General features: G+C 38.2%; 1 protein-coding gene across 1 annotated transcript in view; it reads left to right on the top strand.

Moving 5' to 3' along the window:
- Positions 1-23,679, top strand: part of EEFSEC (eukaryotic elongation factor, selenocysteine-tRNA specific) — a 119,425-nt gene continuing 95,746 nt past the window's right edge. The window contains exon 1 of the mRNA XM_071755964.1: positions 1-327. Within this exon, the coding sequence (XP_071612065.1) occupies positions 42-327 (286 nt within the window). The 5' untranslated portion in view covers positions 1-41. The remainder of the gene's footprint in view (positions 328-23,679) is intronic.

The following is a 23,679-nucleotide window of genomic DNA, read 5'->3' as shown; positions in this document are numbered from 1 at the left end:
AGGGGCGCTGTTGGGACGGACCGGCCGGGGGCAGCGCAGTCATGGCCGCCGGGTCCGCGGCTCCCCGCGTCCTCAACGTGAATGTGGGTGTCCTGGGCCACATCGACAGCGGGAAGACGGCGCTGGCAAAGGCCTTGAGCACCACCGGCTCCACCGCCGCCTTCGACCGGGCGCCGCAGAGCCGGGCGCGGGGCATCACGCTGGATTTGGGCTTCTCCTGCTTTCGCACCGCTCTGCCGCCGCGGCTGGGCCCGGAGCCCGGCGAGCTCCAGTTCACGCTGGTGGATTGCCCGGGTCACGCCTCCCTCATCCGCACCATCATCGGCGGTAAGGGGGGGGGAGCGGTCGCCCCTGCCCTTCCCGGCAGCGGGGAGGCCCCAGCTGGGGGGGCTGTAGCGCCTCTCGGTGCGTCCCGGACTCCGGGGAGGTCCCGGATTCCCAGCCCTCAGCATCGGGGCTGCTCTGCCCTTCTCAGCCCAGCTCTGCCGGCAGCCTGGGCCCGGGGTGTGTGTGTGTCTCCGTGTCTGTCTGTGTGTCAGGTGTTTCACCGGCCCCGTCAATCTCTTGCGCTTGTTCGTAATTGCCCGTCAAATAAAATACCGGTTCTCGTGGTTTCTAAATGCAAATTATTTGGGTGCTCGCCGGGCAGTCAGGGCTGCTGGGGTTACCGAACTGGGACAAAGAGTTATCGTAGCTGTGTGCGGAGCTCTCGCCGCTGGTATTTAAAGGCAATGTCAGTTTATGTTTTCTCTGTTGTTAAAGCTCTCGGGCCGGATGTTCCCTGGGGCTAAAAGCTGCCGTATACTTGCTGGATGTGCTCATGCTGTGCTCCTCTCTTGGAGAGACTGGGAAGTTCTAACGTGATGTTTCTCTGTTTCTAACGTAAATTTCTCTGTTTAGAAAGAATTTTGCAGATTCTAGTAACTTTCCATTCTAGTATTTGTGAATCTTTGTTGGAAGGTCAGTCAGGTTTGCAGGCATAGCCCATTTTAAAGTTAGTTGACCTTGTGAGAAAAAATACTTGCACTTCTTGCAAAAAGAGTTTCGAGGGCTTGGTGCTTGTCTAGGGGTGTAATGGAGTTGCAGCTGCAGGCTGTTTAAAGTAGTAACCGGTTGATAAACTGCAGCTGAAGTTCAGTTCCTATGAGTTTCTTCTGCTGGTGTCTCTTAGGTAGTAGGTTTTTAACACAGTGTTGTGTTTTTCTCACCTACACTGAAGTTACTTTTCATAAAGTGAAATTAACTCTTCAACAGGTGCATTATTGAGTAACTGTTGCATTGTTTGTGTTTCTTTTGGTTAGCATAATGAACACTTGTCGATTTCACTCTGCCATTAGCGGGTGTTCCCCAGCTGCAAGTGAGCAGTGGCTGTGTGCTGAATTCCAGAAACCTGTGGTCTTTTAGTCTTCATTTGTACTCTACAATCAGCTGTCATTCCTAGGTAATAATAGGCAGCTGGTTATCTTCTAAGGAAGAAAGTTTACTTTGGCAAATGGTAACTTTTCTTCTATGTACTCAGGAGTGGCTTATAGTTAGCCCTTTCTGCCAAAACCAACTGATTGGACTGGGGTGAACTTTCTAATGAAAAGGACGTGGGAAAAGTTGGAAAAACAGCTTTTAAAATCACTTTAACAGTCATCTGGGGTGACTGTTTAAAACACAGATGACTTGTTGCTTCCTTTCATTTTTATGAAGGACTCCACAGCATTTAATCTCGGGTGTCCACATTGGTTGAGAAGGTTATTCAGGTTTTGTTACTGATAGGCCACGTTGGGAGAAGAGGTGGACAGTGGACTAGATGAGGTGGTGTGATAGTTTTCTTCCTGGCAAAAATGATTCTTTACAGGTAGTGATTTAAACACAACCACATAAAGCTTGCTTAGTTCCAGTTATACCAGATTAGGTATTTTTAGTGAAAACATTTGATTAGTGTGACTTCAATTCTAGGTATTAAGAAAGAGTGGTAGAAAAAATACAGTACAGTTTTAATACTTCATTTGAAGAGTTTCATCTTCAGTTTTCTGGTTGGTAGCACATGTGCATCATGCTACTGGATGCTCTTTTGTTTTTATTGCTAGATTTAAAAGGTGAAACCTTGATGAAGAACCTGATCTGTGCCTGTGGGGCTACTTCAGTGCTTACAGCTTTAGTATGCTTTGGTGAAACTCAAAACTGAAGTGTAGCTTATCTGGCATAACAGGATAAGTCCTTCAGTGTTTAGGTGTCAGTATCTCAATATTAACAACTTCTCCAGCTCTTCAGAAATAAAAAGCCAGGCCTTGCAGATAAAGGTACTTAAAATATTTCGTTTATTTTCATCTGCTTCCTAATCATGTGTTCAGGGTTCACCATTCTAAGCGGTTTTTTTTACTGCCAGGAATGCTGCTACTATTTTATTTTTCATGGCATCTGTGATTTCCCTATTACAGATTCTTCTTCATATAAGGTTTTAAAATAAAACATAAGTGCAAAGTACTCTATCTTCCTGTGTTTATTCAGCACCTCAAATTTCCCACACCTCTTTAAAATATTCCTGTTCTGAAATTAAGTCCTGTGTTGTAAGTTTAACCTACAGAGAAGCTAGAGACAGGAGAGCTGTGGGGGAAAGGGAGCTGGGTGTGAGGAAGCAGAGGGTAGAATTCAGCAGCCTTTTTGTATGTGCCAGTCATGCATGGAGCTTTTCCAGTAGAAGCTACCAGATGTGAACATGTTGTTACGTGTGATCATTGCTTCAGTCTCTATTTTCATATTGAAGTTGGTGTAATCTGGGTGCCTCCCCTGTTCTCTGTGACCGAGTCAGATCAGTCTTATTCAGTCAGTTCCCCTAAAAAGCAATTAATTTGTGCATGGGGTGCCATCTGAGGAGCTCCTTACTTGCTTCACAAGGAAAGGCAGCAATGTTTTGGTGTGGGTTTTTGTGTGGTTTGATTTTTGTTTGTTTTTAATCTCTGCTCTTCCAGGATGCCTTTTTAATCAGTAGTGTCCCACCCTATCTTCTACTCCAGTTTCATTCTCTGTCATCAATTCTGTGCTACCAGAGGGTTCTAAGGGTAAATTTTTTTGCTATCCAAAGTTGATAAATCTATTTATGGGTTAAATTATACTATTTGCCATTCTTTAACATATTTCTGTATCTAGCTAATTCTTGAAGTGGATTTTTTCATGGCTGAATCTAGTATTGCATTTTTGTCATACTGTGGCAGGTAGTGCTTGACCTTGCAAATACTTCTCACAGTCACTCGAGATGTTTATTTAGAGACAATACTTTAGGATTAAATGAATACAGAATATTTGAGCAGTAACCAAATGGAATGGAAAATGGGAGTCATATTTCATTGTGTGTGGTTACATTTTTCTTGCAGAGCTTGTCCTTGAAGACAAAACATATCAAATGTTAAATCAAAAGATTTTTTTTTTTTTCACCCGAATGCTGGGAATTAGAAATGTTGCAGACAGTTCCACCTGAGATGCTTTCTTAAAGTTTTTGCTGGAAGGTGATAGTCAAGGTTGGAATGGAATGACAGGTACTTGACTTACTACATCATGGCTTTCACTTGTATTTAAACCATACTGTTTTGTTTAACATCAGACTGGTTTGTATCTGATATGGCAGGAAGGTATTAAGTTATTGTGGATAGGTGGATGGCTTGGACTGTGGAACATATTTCTTCTGCTAGTGTTCTTTTTCAACAGCAAGAGCAGAATTCTGTTTTACAATAATTTCCAGACTTCCTGTGTTCTAGCAGCAGCTTGTCATATATCAAGCAATGCAACATTTACTGCATTTTGTAGTTGACTTGCTAAACAGAGAAAATAAAATTTGAATAACTGAATTTTATTGATCAAATCTATCCTGTCACAAGCAGTTAGGAGCCCTTAACTCAGCCTTATGTTTGCTTTCTGTGCTGAAGGAATGACTGCAAAGTGCAGCACTACTGTTTTTATTATTACTGCTTTCTTCTATTGCTATGGAGACCGAGTGGTAATTTTTTAAAATTTTGCACTGAGATGGGGTGATTTGTGTCACAGTCCTATGGTTGTTTTTTGTAAGCTGCCAATTTTAAATTTTGTTCTCTGATCTTTGGCAAAGCTGATGTCTGTGCCATCAAAACAAAGTAAGTGTTGCTTTTACATTTATTTGTCACAGACTTATGCATCCAGTAGGGTCTGGAATGGTTTCTCAAAGGAGTTGAGCAGTAAGGGATGCCTGCAGAGAGGTTGTATGAGTTAATCTGCCAGAAGAAATTCAATCCCCATATTTCATTTTTAGACCACTTTGCGTAGCAAAGTAGTTTAACCAGTAGCAGATTTTTTACTTGCTGATGGTTAATTTCATGCCCTACAAAGGGTCAGCACACTAATACTGAAGAACATGATTACCTCATCCAAGCTTCCCCCACACACAGGCAGTGCAGGGGTACCCCTGTGTTTGTTTTAGGTGAGCTGTTGTCAGATGCCCTTTATCTGTTTGATTTTTGAGATGGATCCTCAAAAGAACTTTAAAAAAAAAGAAAAAGAAGTTGTCTTTTTCCCTGTGAAGTTCAAAGGACAGAGTGGCCTTAGAGGGTTTTAATTGGAAAGCTACTGATTGACCCTGGTTGTCTAAACCTGGAGGGGGGGGAGAATTCTGACAAACTTGTAGTTTTGTAATCCTTATGCCTGTCTGAACCTTTGACCTTTTTACTTTATAACTAGAGCTTCATTGTCACCATTTGTCCTGCAGTTCCTTTCAAAGAAAACTCCCTTGCAAGTGTCTGTTTCCACTTTGCTGCTGTGTTCTCTTAAGGAAGGGTATTAATTCATACCTGATACATTGGAGGGGCCAGGACTTTTGAACTTGCACAAGAGCTTGGGGAGGGGGAAATGAGCGTAGCAAAAGCTCCTCTTGCTGATGCAAATGAGTACAATGAAAACAGTCTTGGGAGATCAAGGGAAATGTGGTCTCGCTACCAGCATTCAAATTCAGTCAGATGCAGATTATTTGTAAGATTAACATAGTGTGCACACACAGTATTTTTATCACAGATTGGTTGTTTTGCTGAGTTTGTTGTAAGCTTTTAAGAGGATTTGTAAACTCAGCTTTACCTTGGCTTTGCTGTCATGAACTGTCAGCGTCAACTCTTGCTTGTTGACAACTTTTTGAAGAAAGGATTCTTGTTTTTTCCATTCCTAGCGAGTGAACAAGTAAAGTTGGTTTTTTTTATATAGCTGTAGAGTGTGTATATGGAGGACTTCATGAAGCCAACATGTTCTTCACTGAGGAAGAGTGTGTTGTGTTATTCAGTGGATACCATGACTCTTGAGGACTTTGGCTGTCAGCTTGAAGTGAGAATAACATTAAACCTTGTTCTGATGCAAAAAATATTAAAATACAACTTGCATGTAATATAAGTTGTTTGAGATTTTGTGTAGTTGTTGATGTTATGGAAGTACTCATGGGCCAAGAGTGTTCAGCTAGTGTTGGTGTGAATGTTTTCTAAACCCTGTTAAACCTGGGTTTATGATACTTGAAAATTGTTGGCATTACTTTGTATTAAAAATGTAAATAAACTATTTCTGTAAATGGAAACACTTCTCCTGAAATTGAATTGGTGTCTTTCATTACACTAATTAATTTGGCTGGTGCTTGATACTTGTCTGATGAATTAATAGAGTAATTTTATTGATATTTTAAGTTTAAGAATCGCTTTCAATTTAAAGAATTATGCAGAAAGAGAAGGCAACTGGTATAAAAATATTGCTCTAAGAGTTCCCCTGCCCCCAAAGAGATGCTTTGCCTGGTGGCTGTGGCAGTGCACAAGAGGGCAGTGTTTGCTTACAATGGAGGATCTTGGTGATAAGTACTGAGGGTAACAGGTCAGTGGGGACCTACTGACCTTACTTTGAGTTGAAACAGAGTTAAGTAGAAGATTTGGCACACAACTGTGACTTAATTTTCCCATTCCTAAAAAAAAAATTCTCTGTGTTTTAAGGAAGGTCAGTTTGATTTCATCTGCAATTTGGATAGTGGGTTTGGTACCACAAGCAATAAAAACGTGTGGTGTGCTTTCTTGCACGTTAAATGAGATGCAAGTAACAGAGGTGACACAAACCAGCTGATTTTCACAGAAGTGCCATGTGAGTGGTATGACCCATCATCCACAAAGAAAGGATTGGTTGGGTTTTGTTGTTTTAAAAAAATTTGAGAAGTGTTACCTAGTTTGACCAATAAAGCAACTGGAGATGTGGCAACCATGTTATTCAATGTACACAATTATTATTTCTTCATTTCTCTGTGTCATTTAATAACTGAGTGAAAGCAAAGTAGTTGCGTTAAATCTGTTTTGAATCACTTCTGTGCTAAACAGTTTGTGTGAGATTAAGAGTAGAATGAAAGTTGGTTTTGTGTGTGGATGTACCATTGGGGGCTTTAAAATAGTGGTTTTCATGGGGAATTTTTATCCATCTGTATCATGACCTTAAGGGTTTTAACTTGCCATTTATTGTGCATCACTTCTCATTTCTGTGTCTGCTGATGTTGTTTGAGTTGTGTGACAGACTCATCTACTTGGCTGCTGTGATTTATATTTTATGCCTTTTTGTGCTATTTTCCACTTAAAGCTGATTTCCCTGTTAAAGTTACACATATTTAGCAAGCCTCTAAACTATACATCAACTCTTCCTTTTTTTCTCTCCAACGTTACTTAAAAGTCTTCCTTTGCTTCCATGGGTTGAAAAAGGAGCAAGAGAGCATTTTTTTTTCAAAAGTTATAGTGAATAACCACTTTAACTTCTACTTGTTAGTTGTGTTAGAAATGTATTGTTTCCTGTGTTCATTTACAAGAAAATTGTGTATCTTGTTCTGAAGATGTAATTTATACTTGAATTCTAAGTCTTAAATGCAGATTGTAAACCAGAGTGGCTTTATTGAACTTTCTTTGAATGTTAAATTGTCCCTAATATAGGACAGTTTTTCTACAAAGCTCTTGAGTGGTTGTGTGCATACTTGTACACAACAAAACTGTGCTAATTCACACTTCATTATTTGACTGAAAAAGTTGACATCTTCTCAGGAAAACATAATAATCGAGCACTGTAATGGTGCTGACTAAATCTGTTTGATCATTCTTCCTATGGATTTAAAAACAGAATTTCTTTGTTTCATCATACTGTGAACAAGCATTCATCAAGTAACCACATGCCCTTTCATTTCAGTTTTGCTCCGTTTCTCCTTACTCAAAATTATTTTGTAAGCTGTTTAGGAGAGTGGTCAAGCTTTATTAATCAATTTTTAAGTGGTTTAGAAAATCAGCTAATGTAAATATTAGGTGATTTAAATATTTAAAATCTAGAACAACTTACTATAAAATACAAAGCATATTCATAGCTAAGATTACCCTTGTCAAAATTAATTTAAAGCATGTTCTTTTTTTATGGATGCTGGATATGTTTGTTTGCCAAGTGGTACAATTTAGCATTTCAGTGGTCTACTAATCAAGAAACTGGCTTAATAAGGTTCTACTGTATTTGTCCTCCAACTTGATTTAGAAGTTTTCTTCAATTAGTAGATCTTATATCTAAGTTGAGTGATATGCTGCTTATGTTCAGAATGCACTTTTAATAGGTAGTTTAGCTTGATGGAGCCATGAACTTAGCTTCCTTAGCATGGTTCTCTGGGAGTTTTTTTGTGCTAGGAGTAATGATTCATGTTCTTGGATGTCTTACACTGTTTATCAAAACTTTTAGGAAAACATAAGGCAGATGGAAAAATCCCGGTAATAATAATTGTAAGAGTGGCATGAGATAGATGTATCAAGTGAGCATATCAAACACCCACATTGTCATTGTTAGAGTCCGTTAAGTGGAATAAAATGTCAGTGCTTTGTGTGGCAGGTAGCTGCTGGCTGTCTGGGTACCCTAAGGCTGGCCTGGCAACTGCAGAGGGAGGGGAGATGTTCTGCCGGGTGATTCCCAGCTGGATTCTTGGATTCATTCTGTTCTCTAGGTCACAGCTCATAACAGCAAAATTGAGAGCTCCAACAAAGGTTTGAGCAGCTTGTATGATAGCTATGATTGCAAAGATGCTGTGCATTCTGTGAGAAAATACTCGCTGTGCTATCTGTAAAATTCAGATTAAGTAGCAATTCTGAAGTGCTTCCTTTAAACTGTTTACTTCCAGAAAGTGTTGCAGGCTAAGTAAATACCAATAATTCTTATTTCTCATCTCCTTATCAGTTATTTTACCAAACTGTTCTTGCTCTGTCTATCTAATCTCAAGTGATCATGAAATGGTTAGTGTTGCCTTATGATTTGAATTATGATCTACCTTTCAAATTTAAGCTGATTAATTCTACATTATCACTGTTACCTGCACTACAAATAATATATAATATCACAGAATGCTAGGGATTTGAAGGTTCCTTTGAAGATCATTTAGTCCACCCCCTCCTGCTACAGCAGGATCACCTAGAATAGATCACACTGGAACCCATCCAGATAGGGTTTGCATGTTTCCAGAGATACAGACTCTACAACCTCTCTGTACTAGCTGGTATATATATATGTGTATATATATATATATATATATATGTATATCTAACATATGAATGTAACAGCAGAATGAGCTTGTGAACAGTGGAAGAAAAGGCAACAGAATAGAAAAGATAGCTTAAACAAAAATGAATAAAAATTGTATTCTGGAGCATCATGGGGGCAAAGGCTGAGGTGTTAGAATTATGAGATTTATAAAAGTTGACCTGGGTAAGAATCCAGACCCCTCACTCCAGGTTACAGAGAATATATCTTTCATTTGGACTTAGTTTTGTTTAAAATATTATGTTCTTCATGCCCTAGAACAATCATGAACATTATTTTGTCCACTGTAGATCTGCTTTTTCTGCAGTGCCAGAGAAGTGAATTTAATCTGGTTCCCTGTAGCATTTTCTTGCCTTCCATTTCAAAATTTTTCTTTGTCTTATTTCTCACATAACACATGGGTGGCACACAATGAGAAGCTGGTTCTCTCAGGCACTCTTTTTAACTGTGGAAGTTTGTCTGTTCATCAAAGTTTCACCTGTCTTTAATTTCTATTAAATGTGTTGTAGAGCAGGTGGGCATATTTTAAGGATGGCTACTGTATATGTCAAATTTGAAGTGTTTTTTGAGAACCTAGTGAATAATGAAAAACTATAGAAGTGTCTGAGAACTGTCAATAGAACTATCCAATTAGATTAAGCAGGGTAGGCAATGGGAAATGCCTTTTGTCATGAATGTTTATTCATACTTAAATCTACTTTTCTTCTATTAAAGACTTCCTTCCCAGCAGTATTGCTCTGGAGAAGAAAGTTCCCAAACATGCAAAAACTGCATTTCAGAGAAAGAAACAAAACTATTGTCATTTTCCTTTTTAGGATCATGAAGAGGGGGAGGGAAAATGGTTTCCTTGTATTTGACTCTGCTGCTGGATAGAAGACAAAGCTTCGTCTCTCTTGCTGACTAATGTCATCATCGAGGCATTTCTTTCTCCCACAGAGCAATTTTGTGTCCATTGAGACCTCCACAGCCATTGGCAAGACCATGGTCTGAGATTAAATCTCATGCTTGGGTGAAATTCTAATGACTGTAATTGTTTCCTCTTTTTAAGTCTGCGGTCCCTTCATCAAAGAGTGGTGCGGAAATTATACATTTATGTTGTAAAAAGGGAGGTCATGATTACCTGAACCTGTGGTTGACTTCAGGGGATTCTGTGTCGTGTTCTGGCAGTGGTTATCCACGCTGACATTCCAGTATGTGAAATGATTTAAAGTGTGGTTTAGAGTACTTATGTAAAGTAGTGGTGGCAAGACTGAGTCCTCTCTTGTTTGGCTGTCACCCACTGGTGGGGAGATGTGTTTTGGTCATCTGCTGGAATAGGAGAGGAGGGAAAGTAGTAAATGTGGGTTGAGGTAAGTTTCTGTTGATGATGTTTCAAGCTCCTAACCTAGTGCAGCCATGAAAATACTGCTGGAGTGGTGTCTTCCCTGGGTTGCAAAGGGCTCAACTAACACTTGCTGATTTGTCTTAAAGCTCGTGCTTCTTCGGTTGTTGAAGCTGTTCAACATCCTGTAGGACACCAGTGTGGTGGTGCTGGTTGTGGAGGAACTGAACAGAACTGTGTCTGAATGTGGACATGGAAAAAAAACCTGCATGCAATTTTATAGAGGTAACTTGCCTGATCCTGCAAAACTGGAAGCCACGCACACATCAATGTTGCTGTGTGGCACAAGTATTTTGTGCAGTTCTGCTTGCACGCAGCTTTGGAACCATACTTGTCCCCAAATTTGAAGATTTATGAGAAAACCATGTACTGTGTGTTAAGTACAAAGTTTTTGGAGTTTGCACTGTAATCTATGAAGCTTCCTTTAAAGATGTCAGAAGACACCAAGAGGTATTTCATCAGAGAATAAGGAAAAAGGGTTAAATGGTATTTAAATGTTTAGGCTGCATTTAGAGAGTGAAGAAATGTCAAGGTATTGCCAGTCTTAAAAGCAGTTGGCATCAGAATCTTTCCTTAATATTAATAAGACAGTAAGTGTTCGGAGTACTGAAAAGTTCAACAAAAAATCCCAAGAATCAGCAATGCCCTTCACCTTTGGACAGTTCAATATCATAACTTCATACAATAGGATAATAAGACCTATTTTAAAAATTCATATAAGCCTGAAAAACAATTTTTTACACCAAAATTATATGCAGGTGTTTATATACGTATAAATAAGATCCATAATAAAAACCCCTTGAAGTAATTGTGGATAATAACAGTATTGCTAAACAATGAAACATCACAAGAAAATAGTTTTGTTTGTCCAGTTTGCTTGTTGTGTGAGAAGTTTGCACACGTGGTAGGGACCAGCAAGTGTATTTTTGTTCCCTGAGTAGACTTTTCACCTCATTAACAACAGAGATCCTCCCATTATTTCGAGTGCTGTGATAAAGTTGTGGCTGGTGATGTTTACCCATGTGTTTGTAATTGAGCTCTCCCTTTACTCTCTCTGGGGTATGTTAGCATATCCAATATTTCTGGCTTTTTCTGTCCAAAATTGCTATTTAACTGGAATCTGCTGGGAAGAGATTGACTTCTCTGTGGGGCTGGATAGTGCATCTATAGTGTCATGTATGTACTATATATACATCTATGTATAGTGCAATATAAAAAGTGTGTATCTGGTTAAATTGTACTGTACCAAACTTCACATGTAGAAAATAGTCTTGGTTGAAGGAAGGAAAGAGTTTTGAACTGAAGCTAAATTCTTTAAAACAGCAAGAACAGCAACCAACAGACAATCAAAAAAGCAGTGTCTGAAAATCCAGTCTTTACAGAGTTCATCTCCAGATGTGTTTTCATTACTGAGCTGTGTTCACTAACAAATTGTGGGTGGGTGTTTGGGTGTTTTTTTCATTATGTGTCCCTAAATGTGTTTTTCTTTGAAGCTTTATTTACTGTATAAAATACTTGATTATTCTAGTAATAGCCAGCACTGCTTTTGTGGGTATTAATGTTTTCTTTCTTGTAATTGAAAGCCAAACAAATCAAATGTGAAGATTTTTTTTAAATGCCAGCCCTACTGTCTGCTTCTTTACCCACCCTGCACCAAGAAAACATTGAGTCTTCAATTTATTTTAAAAGAACACTTTTTTTTAGAGCCATAGTCAAATCGATGTAGTGATTGAAAGTTGTTTTTGTGAACGTACTTGTTTCTTTTCACTTTGAATGCTAAAGATGTTTATTTTTGTCCCATTAAGAAAATGGCAGATCATAGCTAGGAAAACTGTAGACTGTATATGAAGTGATGTCAGGCTTCTGGAATTTTTTGGGGGGTTCTTGCATGTAATTAAGTCAATCCTAGGTAAAACCGGAGCTGGCTAACGTGAAACTTAAATTACTTGAAAGTACCCTTTCAAAGATTATGCATACTGTTTGAAACCTTTTTGCAGTAACTTAGGGACTCATACAAGAACAGTTTGAACAAAAGAGTTACAAGAACATTTGAGATTAAGCTGTGTAATATTTATTTTAGCAGCATATGTTTCAGCAGCACTTTCACTTTGTATTGGAGAGCTTCATAGTGTCTTAGGCTACAACTGCATTTATTGCTTTTATTGGATGCTGAAAATTTTCAGGACACCCAGATAAAAATCATCCAAATGCATATATTTTGGGGGTTATTGTTACTCATTTGGAAGCTCTTACTCTTTATGTTAAAGATCTTTATTTTGTCCCAGTCTGTGTGTGTTCCCCTTTATGCACTGTTTGTTCAGAAGTGGGAGGAATTAGTTCTGTGAATCAGAAATGTGTTTTTGCTATGAGGATGCTGAAGTGGAGTGTGATGTTCCCTAAAAAAAAAAAAAAAAAAAAAAAAGTAAAAAATTACTCTTGTAGGAGTCAGAAGTATAGTGCAATATAGATGGGCTGAGAACAGGCAAGATCAGCTCAGCTGAAGCAGTACACTTAGGAGAACTTGTGGTAAGAAGCAGAGTTGTGTGGTAACAGTTGTGATTTTTATTTTTTATTTATTTATTTTTAACTTCCATGTAGACCAGTCATTAAAGACTTCCATATTCTGTACCTGCATTACTTACCATTTTTCCTTTTCATGTGCTTTATTTCAATGTTAAATTCTTACAAAATGTTAAGGGATCTTTTAAGATCCCTTAAAAGATTATTAGCTGTGACATTTTGAACATAATGAAAAATGATTTTTTTGAAGAACTTGAAGGAACTCTAACCATTTAATTTGTCTTTAGTAAATTGTCAGTGAGAATATACTTATTAAAGGTCATTTGTATTACTCTTCCATTACTATTATATGGTTCTTCAACATCAGTTGTCTTCATTGTTTGTGAAGACCAAAGTGTCTGGCTAACAAATGAAGTATATTTACTTGTTCATTTGAAAGTAAATTCTCATTCTGAGTTTTCCTTCTTCTGTAATTCCAGTTCTTGTTGTCAATGTTTAATTTAGAATCTGTTGTTCTCTCAGAGTCATGAAGATGTGAATGGGAAACAAGACCTAAGAACATGTGAAAAGTAATAGTTAAGATTCTAAAAACCCTTCATAGGAGGTTAAAACACCTGGGAGTGGGTTTCTCTGAGGAGGGAACTGTGTAATCTTTAAATATTCCTGACATACTTTTGATACTGGTTTGTATTCTTGGGAATTTCTTCTCTGAAGTCTCTGTAAACTTTGTGGTGAGAATTTATATTGTGAAGGTTAGATAAGGAAGTACAGATGATTTTGCTGGATTATTTGGCACTTCATTTCTAGAATCCAGCCTACTACCCAAGCCAGGTAGTGATGGCTCAGTGCCTGCAGCTGCTGCTCTTGGAATTTTTGCTGTGGCTGTGGACTTCTGAAAAGTGCTGGCTATGTTGTTCTGTTTATGTATGAAGTGAGCTGCAGACTTACAGGTATGGCATACTTTGGAGAAGAGTTACTGTTTTTCTCTCCATTATGTTTTATGTATTTGTTGCATATATTGAATAACAGAGCAGTGGCAGCATTCCTGAGAGCTGGTCACATGAGCTTGGCAGGGCAGTGAGTATTCTGAGCAGACTTTTTCTGTAGGCTTTCTTCCCACTTCCCTGGGGATGTTTTCAGCCTCTGTTTAGCTTAAAAACTCAGATTTGGGAGTGAAGTGATTGACATGAAACATAGCAGGGTGTAGGATGCAGAGCTGGGATACCTATTGTACTTTTTCTTCTAAAGTTCTGCTCTGGTCTTGAAGGTTTTGAGCTTGAGTGAAGTCTTACTTAACCAGCAGGTGGTTCTGCTCACAAACTTAGTTTACACAAAGTGCCACTGCTACTTGTAAAATTCATGTACCTTTGGATCAACACTTGTATTTTGTTCAGTAGCTCATTCATCCTCAAGAAAATGGTGGAGGACTTGCTCTGAATTATTCTGAAATGTCTGTGATAATCGAAGCATGTTCTGTTTTATAAAGCATTTGAGCTATTCTGTGAAATTATTGTGCAGGGTTGTGTTTAACAACTGCACCTTTTGAAGTTCTTCAGAATATCTAATAGAAAACATTAGTTCAGAGACAAAGTAACTGGTTTTCTATTTGATGGTTTCTGTATGTTCACCTCACAAGATCTGTGGTTGTCTAAGTGTAAAACTTGAAGCAATAAAATAACCTGGTTGTGTCTTGTAGTAAAATATTTTCATTATTCTGTGGAACAAATGGTATAAAATTGGCCTGTGAGCTTTCTGAAGCTGGGGTCATATTTTGTGTTTATCTGTGAAGTGCTATGTATGCATTTGTGGCTCTGTAGAAGTAACAATTCAGTCCAACTGGGTGATCAGCTTCCATGCAGCCCAGTAGCAATGAATTCTGTAAGAGAGCTTGCAAAAGTAAGGTCCAGACCAGTAAAAACTCAGACCTGTCTGTATTTTGCTTCTCAGTTGGCTGCAAAGCTTCACTTACGTATCTCTTTTTACATAGTAAATAATGAAAACTATTTAAAATTATTTTTTAAATTAATACTCTACTGTTGAAATTTGTATATAAATCACAGTGCCCTAGATTTTTCACCTTCCCTCTTACTTGTACTGTTGAAAACATTTACTCAAGCACTGCTACTGTCTCTTATCTCTGTGTGGTTATAGATCATTAAATTCCACCCCCTCTAAATGCAGTATAAATTGTAATTGTGGCAGGTATTGTATCTAGTTTTGTTTTGTAATTCAGCTCTGCACTGCTTTCCTCTTTTGCAGTGAGCATTGCCTTCTATATTACAGTGGACTTCTATTAATTATATGGGTAATTGATTAATAAGAAACACAATTGCCATACAACCTGCAACATCTCAAGTGCTTTGTAGTGTTGACAATCCAGGTAGCAAATCCACTGGGATAGAGTTTGTTTTGTGCTTGGGTGCTGGTATGTGCTGTTTACATGGCTGAACCCTTGGGACTACTCTGTAAAGAGGTATCCTGTGCTGTCCTAGTCAGCAAAAGTTCACTGTTTAAAAGATCTGTTGGCCTGGCAGAAGTATGAAGTAGTGCCTCATGCTTGGTGGTGACTTCCTTGGAGAAGAGTCAGTGGCACAATGCGATGTGACTTAGTGAGCAGACAAGCTGTGCAGGATGCTGCTTGTGATTTGATACTGAAATGTTAGAGCCTGATGGCTGCCATGGAGTGATGGCCAGAGAACTGATTACAAAATAGATCTCTTGGAATTTGGTGAGTCAAACTTACCTCTTAAAACAAAGACAAGTTTACAGCCTTTGTGAATGTTGGAAGCTCCTTTTAAGTGAACAGACTAAATCCTCACTGCTTTGAGTTTGGCTTCCACTGGCTGTTCTGCATATAAAAACTTTCCTTGGTAGTGTGTTAATAACTCTTAAAATATTATAAAGAAAAATTTAAAGGCAAAATTAACTCTTCAACTACTCATCTCTTCATCTGAAATCTGTAAGTTAACGAAGTACCTGATACTCAGCTTTACAGCAAGGCAGGTTAACTGACTTCTGGCTAGACTGACCAGAAAAAATTGTCTCCAAAATACTTCTGTTTGCTTTGGCTCTGATTGTCTGCACTGAGAGAGAATGAAAGTATCCTGTTTCCCAGAGCTGGCATCTTTAGTTGTTTGGGACTGATTTGTTTTAGAGATTTCTTTTTTCCCATGTGCTGTACTACTGTAGCTGTGTAGTAATGCAGGTGCTTGAAATAAAACTTGACATAGACACCCTGCATGCAATCACAGTGTTTTTTCTTAGGAAAACGGTACTTTTTATTGATTTATTTTTTTGTCCTTGATCCAATGCTGCTCTTCTTTTAAGGGTTATAATTCTTGTTGGCTTCTGGAGATGAAGTTTTGGCAGTTAGAGTCTTAGAAGTTGGAGTGTTAGAAATCTCAAAGAATTGTGTAAAAAAAATGAATTAATTTCTTGGCTTTGCATACTGATGCAGCTGTATGTTGAAGTATATTACAAAAGGAATTGTATAATTTTATTTTTCCATTTGGTTACATGCTGCAACAGGAGTACCAGCACATCAGTTTTCTGTACTGTTGTCCACAGTAAACAAGAAACTTACACCAGAAATGTGGTTTGCTTCAAAGAATGGGAGACTGAAGGCTATGTGAGGTATATATATATTTTTTTCCCCTAAACTTTTTGCTAAATATTGGTAGCTCTTCCAGTCATTATAGTTTGAACTTCTTGACAGCGAAGCAAAGTTCTAGTTGAATGCGTGAGAGAGGAGGTATGAATAGTAGATGTAAATGGAAAAATACATGTTTATTACTGCTAGTTATCACTGTCTCTTCTTTGCTTCTTCCCCTCTAACCCCCATTTGATTCTTAATTGTGGTGAGATTTGATTGACATAATTTTCAAACTCCATCCATGGCATTCTGACAGTGCATCAGTGATGAACAAGTACTCCTAGGCTCTGCAGCCTTGATGTTATTCTGCAGCTGAGCACCATGTTCATCTTTTGGGCAAGCTGTCATGGCTCCTGGTCAAAGCTGAGGTTCCTTTTGAGGAAACTTTTTGACCCTTTGTACTTTGTACAGTATCTGCCTGCAAGGAGCAGTATCTGCTTGCTCTGGAGCCATTGTCTGGAATGCATGTCTAATGTGTTCCACTTGGGCCCTCAGTTTCATTCCCTAATGTTGGCTTTAATTGGCTGTTTTTAAACTTTCATGTACAATTTGGTTGTACACGGTAAATTACCACCCTCTTTGCCTTTTCCTAAGAGCAAGAAAGTAGAACCCAAACTGTGTGTTCTCTTGATTCCTTTTACTGGTGCCCTTAAGCTCTTTGAGACATCACTGGTGGGCAGTGTTTCTGTCAGAAGGCAGGCCTTTTTCACTAGTGGTTTTTTCCTCTGATCTCCCAAAGACTTTTTTTAAGCATTGAGTTTTGTTTTTGGACTCACCTCAGCATTTGAAAAATTTAAAATTAATACCTTTTGTCTTCAATCTAGCAACTGTTGCCCGACTCTTAGTGTGGCGAAGTATCCAGTGTGTTCTCCAAGTAATTTTTAATTAAATATTCATATATTTTAACTTGTTTGTTCATATGAGAATTTAAGGACAGAATCAGCTGTATGACCAGGGTTAGTCCTTACAATATAAAAATGCCCTTGTATGTGCTTCTGATGAGTCAAAATTTGTAACGTGAGCAGAATGACAGTCTCTGAGTGCCAGATTTCACCTCTGCTTAAGTACTGGATTTGGAGCATCAGTAGAAACTATTTTTGAGAGAGCAGTACTTACTCGAGGGAAGAAAAGTTGACAATACTGCATGCTAAACAAATTCTGCTGTTGAAGCTAAAACCAGTGATGAGTCTCTTGCTCATACTTGGTATGAGTGAAGTAAAACAAAGCCTGCCTTTATCCTCCATAACAGGCTCATGAGCTCAGGTTTCAGATTTTCCTTTCCCCTCCTGTTCTGCCATGGACTCTCTTTTTTTTTTCCTTTTTTTTTTTTTTTTTTTTTTTTTCTTTGCTAAACAGACAATCACTCTCCGCAATATTTTTAATCTCAACAAGACATCCAGTGGCTGATGATGCAGAAGTGTGGCATCAACAAAGAGGGGATGATAGTTGGAGCATTCCAGGTCTGAGGTTTTTGGCCAAGGAGCTGTGTGTATTGTGGCTGCTGATTCCTCCCTGCACAGCATGCTGGCTTTGAGCAGGAGGCTACGTTTCAGTGACTCCTGTTGTGTGCCTCTCTGCTCATTTTAAGCTTCCCCAAGAAGTTATGACTGGGAGTCTCATGGTTTTAGATGAAAGAGGCAGTTGTCTTGTTGAATTATCTCCTTTCTGTCTATATCTAAAGCAAAGCTGGCAGGTAAAAAAAAAAAAAAAAAAAAGTCACAGTAAAACAAAAGCTCTGTTATAGTATCATCTTTGGCTTGGCTAGAATAAAACTGAATGAATTAATGGTGGTTTTTATTTTAATGTATTTGTTTAGACTGCTTGTTTACCTCTAGTCCGTGGTGCACTTAGTGGAACTGAGCTCATTGCATTCAACTTGAGATTGGTTTCTGTGCACTGGTGTGATCTAGCCCACCAGTATCTATTAATTGAAATACAGGTATTTCCCCATTTGTGTTAAAAATTGTGGTTATGCAAATATATTGTGGTTATGCATAATATATTCGTATATTATCGAATTTAAGCCAATGTGTAAATGTAAATAATGGAATTTAAAACGTAATCATGAATATTGATTAGCTATCTTGTACTCATAGATTTTTGAGCAAAACATTTTAAAAATGTAAACCAAATATAAAAAAAAAAGCAGCATTTTAAAGCTACTGACTTTTTTAGTGACTGAAGTGTGAAGACAACTCATGATACTTTTTGTTCTCTACAAGTACAGCTGATGCTTTTAAAAATGGATTTAAGAAGTTCCTCTTAGCAGCTCAACTTCTAGAATCCATGTAAAAACCTGCTTAGAACACAATTTAGTGTTGCAGCACTGGTTTTATTGAGCAAATAAACTATCAGAAATTGATTTATAAGCTAGTTGTTTCATAGAGGTGCCTGTTTGTTATATATGGCTGTTACTGCTGTAGTCTGTATTCCTTCACAGGATAAAACCTTCAGACCTCTCAGTCCTGTCTGTTAGGTGGTTACAATCAGGTACTTCTAGTCATTACGTTTTTTCCCAATTTAATAAAGGCAAGGTGGGATAATTTGTTGATTTCTACCTGAATGCATCATTAACCATTACAAGAGGGGAAATTAGGGCATGGGCTTGTCTTTTTTTTTTTTTTTTTTTTTGTAAATCTTATTTTTGATGCAAAGGCAGTTCTGTCGCCAGCCAGTCCAGCATGCGTGGACTCTCCCCCCCACCATAAAACAATGAGCACATTCAGGCACAACTCGTGTTTTCAGTTATTAAAAAACGGAGCCGTCTGTCTCTGCCTGTGACTTTAATCTTTAAGCCTTTATTCCCTGTACCCCACCCCCTCTTTCTTTCCCCAACCTTTTGTTTGTGAAGTGCAGAGCTACAGGATCTGTGGGCCTGGGGTTTCTGAATGTATTGTACATTCCCTTGGCAATTACAGATGTTTATAACCCTGACTGATGTTATTTCAGTATTGTGGAGGGTGAAGAGAAAATCGAAGAATGCTTTTTTCTTTGCCCCTAGCAATCTTTAATTTATTTTTTTTTTAATTTTTTTTTGAGAGGGAGGTGGGTGGGAAGAAAAAGGTAAACTCTTAATTTCTTTAAAAAAAATAATCTTGTTTAACATCCTCAGATGAAAAATATGAGCTGCTCATGGATCTTCCCATAGCCTGCCATAACTCTGTTGGGATAGTGCATTTCATTGCAGTATTGTGAAAAGCATAGTAGTTCTGAGTTCAGTTCAAAACAAGCTCCTTGGTGTGGGCCCTGAGACTTATAGATACTTTATTTCAAAGATAGAGGCTTAGGACTTAAATGCTTCAGAGTAGAATTACATTAGTTTATTTCCATCTATACATGGAAACTGGGTTTTCCTCTTTGTGGAAGAATGTTTTAGCGTTGGAAATTTACTTTTGAACTTGTGACTAGGAGAGTAATTCAAGGAAATTTGTTAGTCACAAAATATGCTCTTGATCTGTACAAGGTTAAGGTTTAATACTTTTAATCTGTGTGTGTTGAGTTCTCTAAAGCTGCAAGTGCACTGTAACATTAATGTCCTTGAATTGACAGAGGTGATGAGAATCTTGCCTTTGAATCTAAGATCAGTGTTAATTTGTGTGCTTCTTTGGGATCCCTGTATGTTTCATGATTTGAATGGTTGGTCTAAAGCCATAGAAACAAAGGGAGTTCAAATAGGTTGTGAATTTCAGGGTGGTTCTGCAGGATCTCTGATCCTCTGCCTGTTTTCCGATTCCATGCAAACTGCTGTTTGTATGTTGTGCAAGTTTGGAACTGCATATCTAAATGTGTATTTAGGTCTGTCTGGATGTACCTAGGGTAGTGATAGTCCTTATTCCTTATGACTGCAGCATGAAGCTTTTTGTTAGATTCATCTTTCAAAAATATGGCAAAAGAAGAAACAAGAATTCACAGTAATGTAGCCTTTGGCAGGGCAGGACTTTGAGAAGTTAACACAAAAATGGCAAACAAGTCTTACTGTCATCTAATATTAAACTGACTAAAATAGGCTTAAAAAATTCTAACAGCATTCCAAGATGTTAATTCAGTAATTCTCTTAAGCACCCAGAGGGAGGCAATAGATGCTCTGTAAAAAACATCTCTCCAGTCCTTTGTGAGAAAACCAAAACAAAACTGCTGGTCATTAAACATAGTATATTTTTTTTTCCTGTGATAATCAAGTATGAAGTTGTCTATTGCTTCTGTAATAATTTCTTAAATTTGCTATTTCTTTTTGCATTACAACATGGGCATGGTTATGATAGAATCGCAGATATGCTAATGTGACAATACCATCTTGTAAGAATTGTAAAAGAACTTGAAATACTGTCTAGCTATAAGGTAGCTGAATCATCATAGCTGAAGAGCTGAGTAAGAAATATTGCTGACTGTAGAACAAAATTTATAGAAAGTTTTTAGTTAGTTAGGTGTCTAGTCTGCTAGTACTGGGCCTGTATGAAATACAATTTTCAAATACATACGGAAGTATGGACACATCAGGAAATGTTTCGGTTGTGCTGTTCTTGGAAAACAAGGTGTTAAACTTTACAAAAAGCCAATATAGGATTTCACTGTCTGAAGCAGAGGTTTGAAGGAAAATGTGTGCATTTGTCTGTTCATGTGCTACTCTCTCCTTCAAACAACCTTGGAAACTGCCAAGTTATTCCAGTCATCTTCTATGTACCACTTTTTCCTTTCCACTGCAAACCTGGATTTGTACGACTGCAGCAGTGGGAGGCTTACAGGTAGCATCCTGCTGTATGCTGAAGTCCTGGACCATGTCACAGCAGGGAGGTAGCAGGAATTTCTGTAACTACTGTAGGGACTTCCACTGTTTGTTTCCACACCCCGATGTTTATCATTAGTGGGGAAACTTCAGGTGCAACATTCCTGAAGTGGGAAATTGTTTGGTGTGAACTTAATCTTTAGAGGTGCATCAGGAGACTCCAGATGGCTCGAAGTCAAGCAGGACCAGAAGTGGACTTGTGTCCTCATTTATGCAGGTTCAGTACCTTTGGAATTTTTCCACAGGCTGGCTTCCTTTTGTATTGTTTAGCCACTGTTTTCTCTTTTTGGTCTTGGAAATGCCTGATGTCTGTACTCTGAGAGAGTGGGCAGAACAGTTATACCTCTGGTCTTGTTTTTGGTTTTTGCAATGCATACAGTATTATCATGTGCAAATAAATGTTTTTCTAAACTTAATGAGAAACGTTGTAGAGAGCAAATGTGAAGCTGATATCAGTCAAAACTATAAAAAGGGTGCTTTTTAAATCTTGTTTCTTTTGACCTGTTTGCTTTTCACTGTTTACCGTAAAGACTTTATGGACCTTCAGGGACCATTTATGGTCACTAAGTGAGGCCCAAATGTAATGTTATCTTTAATTCTTAAGAGCGGTGCAAAAACACACGTGGCCTTGATACTAAAGCAAAATACTTTGAAAAAAAGTCTGAAACTTGAACCTAATCAACCTGTAGGAAAGCTTACTAGGACCTTGAGCACACAATATTATCTGAGGAGGTCAAAATGGGGTTTTACAAGTATCCATTTTTTTATTTTGCATTTTTTTTTCCAGAAGCATTAACAGTGTTGATTTACTGTATAACTTACTGCCTTGTTGTTTCAGAAATCTTGTTTTATGAACTCAAGCTTTAAGAAGGAGGAACAGGGCATTTCATTGTAAACCTTTAAGTTTGAGTTTGATGTGAGTCAGTGTAATTATAGGTGCTATTTTTGTACGTCAGTTGGGACCCCAGAAAATTGACATGACTTTTTCTTGCTGAGATATTTTATAGTCTGGATGCCAAGTTACGGAACTGAACCTTTTTGTGCTAGGTATAATATGGACATGTGCAAAAAAAAAAAAAAAAAAAAGAAAAAAGGCTACAGCCCAAATGTTAACAACCTGATTGTTTTCTTCTGTGCTTTTTTTTACTTTCAAGTTTTTGAAAATGAAATGACCATTTTTCCTACTTTGTGCCATGGATTATACTCCCAAGGATGATGAGCTGTATAATGACATTCAGTCTGAAATGTTAGGTAATGTTTGCTCTGGTTTCATGCAGTATCCTAAATATTTAAGTTTCCAGCTTTACTGCTCTCTGTATTTGCATACATATATATATGAATGACACTTTAAAAAGTTAATGTTTGCTAACTAATTCACAATTTATGCACTTTTAACTTCAAGCCAAGGAAGAAATTAATGCAGCTGAAATGCCATGGCAGTGTGTAATTCAGCAGATGCTAACTTTTTTGGTAGCAGTAATCTGTGTCTACTCAGTGTGATTGTTGCTTTTTCAAGATATGTAGGCTTGTTTAGCCCAGGTAATGTTTTCACCCTTAAAATAAGCAGAGGTGTGTTTTGGATTCTCCCCAGTTTGTGCCTTGTTAATATAGAAATTCATCTCTACTAATAGGTAATATTAAAGTAAAGGACTTCACTACAGATGGAAGAAGGATGGGGTCTCTGATATGGTGCTTTACCTCAATTTTTACACATACCATGTATTACATGGCATCTCTTGTTACAAGGCAAGGATTGTTTACTTTCCTATAGTCAGTGAGGGGAGAGCAATATTTAATTTTCTGAAGCAATAGAACTCGTTTTGTATAAGTACACATGTACTTAAAAAGTCTCTTACAACACTTCTTAATTCATTGACCACTTATTCAGCTTTCAGTTTCTCTGAAATTCCTCAGGCTTCTGTTTCATGAACAATTTTGCCCATTGCATGGTCCTGCTGCCTTTCTTGTGCCAACTCTGAAGCCCTGTGTCAGCTGGGACTCCAAAGGAGAGCTGTCTGATGCTGCTGAGTTGAACTCACTGCTCTGAGCTTCAGCTTTGCCTTTGGTCAGACCCTGAGGGAGACCTAAATAAGCACAGTGCTGGGGAAGTGTTGATGGGAGCAGGAACTTTCCAGGTGACTTCACTGAGGACTGCTTCTAGGTAGCTAACTGTACAGAATCAGAATTGTTTTGGTTGGAAAAGACCTTTAAGATCATCAAATCCAACCACTAACCAGCACTGCCAAGTCCATCCCTCATACAAATAGCTACGTACATTAATGTAGCACTGAAGTAAAGGATGTGATTGCCCTGGCTTGGGACTACATGGATAGAATGTCTTTTTGACTTCCAAGTTTTAGCTTTACAATGGAATTGAAGGAGGAAGTCTACTCTCATGCTTCTAAAAGTGTGCATAAAATGAAATGGAGCCTTTCCTTGTCTGTAGAATCATGTGTCCTTAGCTCTTGCTGTTACTTGTGCTGCTCACTTAAGCTCAGGCTGAGAGAAGGTTGGATGCACTCAGCTTCTGCTGATGTTGAGGAGAGGGAGAGAAAAGTATAGGAAATTATTCTGTTACCTAAATTAAAATGGTTCATAGCAATCTCTTGCTAATAGTGATTTCTATTAGGGGGCCTTTGTTGGAAGTTGTCTTGTTTTATTAGGTGTAGTTTCCACACAGATACCTGTAAACCCCATGTGTGAATTCAGTCAGATTGTACTGAGGCCTTTGTGTACCTGCCTTGTTTTGGAACGGTCTCCTATAGTGAT

This window comes from Heliangelus exortis, chromosome 12 (genome assembly GCF_036169615.1).
Source record: "Heliangelus exortis chromosome 12, bHelExo1.hap1, whole genome shotgun sequence".
In the NCBI taxonomy this organism is placed as follows: domain Eukaryota; kingdom Metazoa; phylum Chordata; class Aves; order Apodiformes; family Trochilidae; genus Heliangelus; species Heliangelus exortis.
The sequence above is the reverse complement of the archived record's forward strand: the minus strand, read 5'-3'. Positions and strand labels throughout refer to the sequence as shown.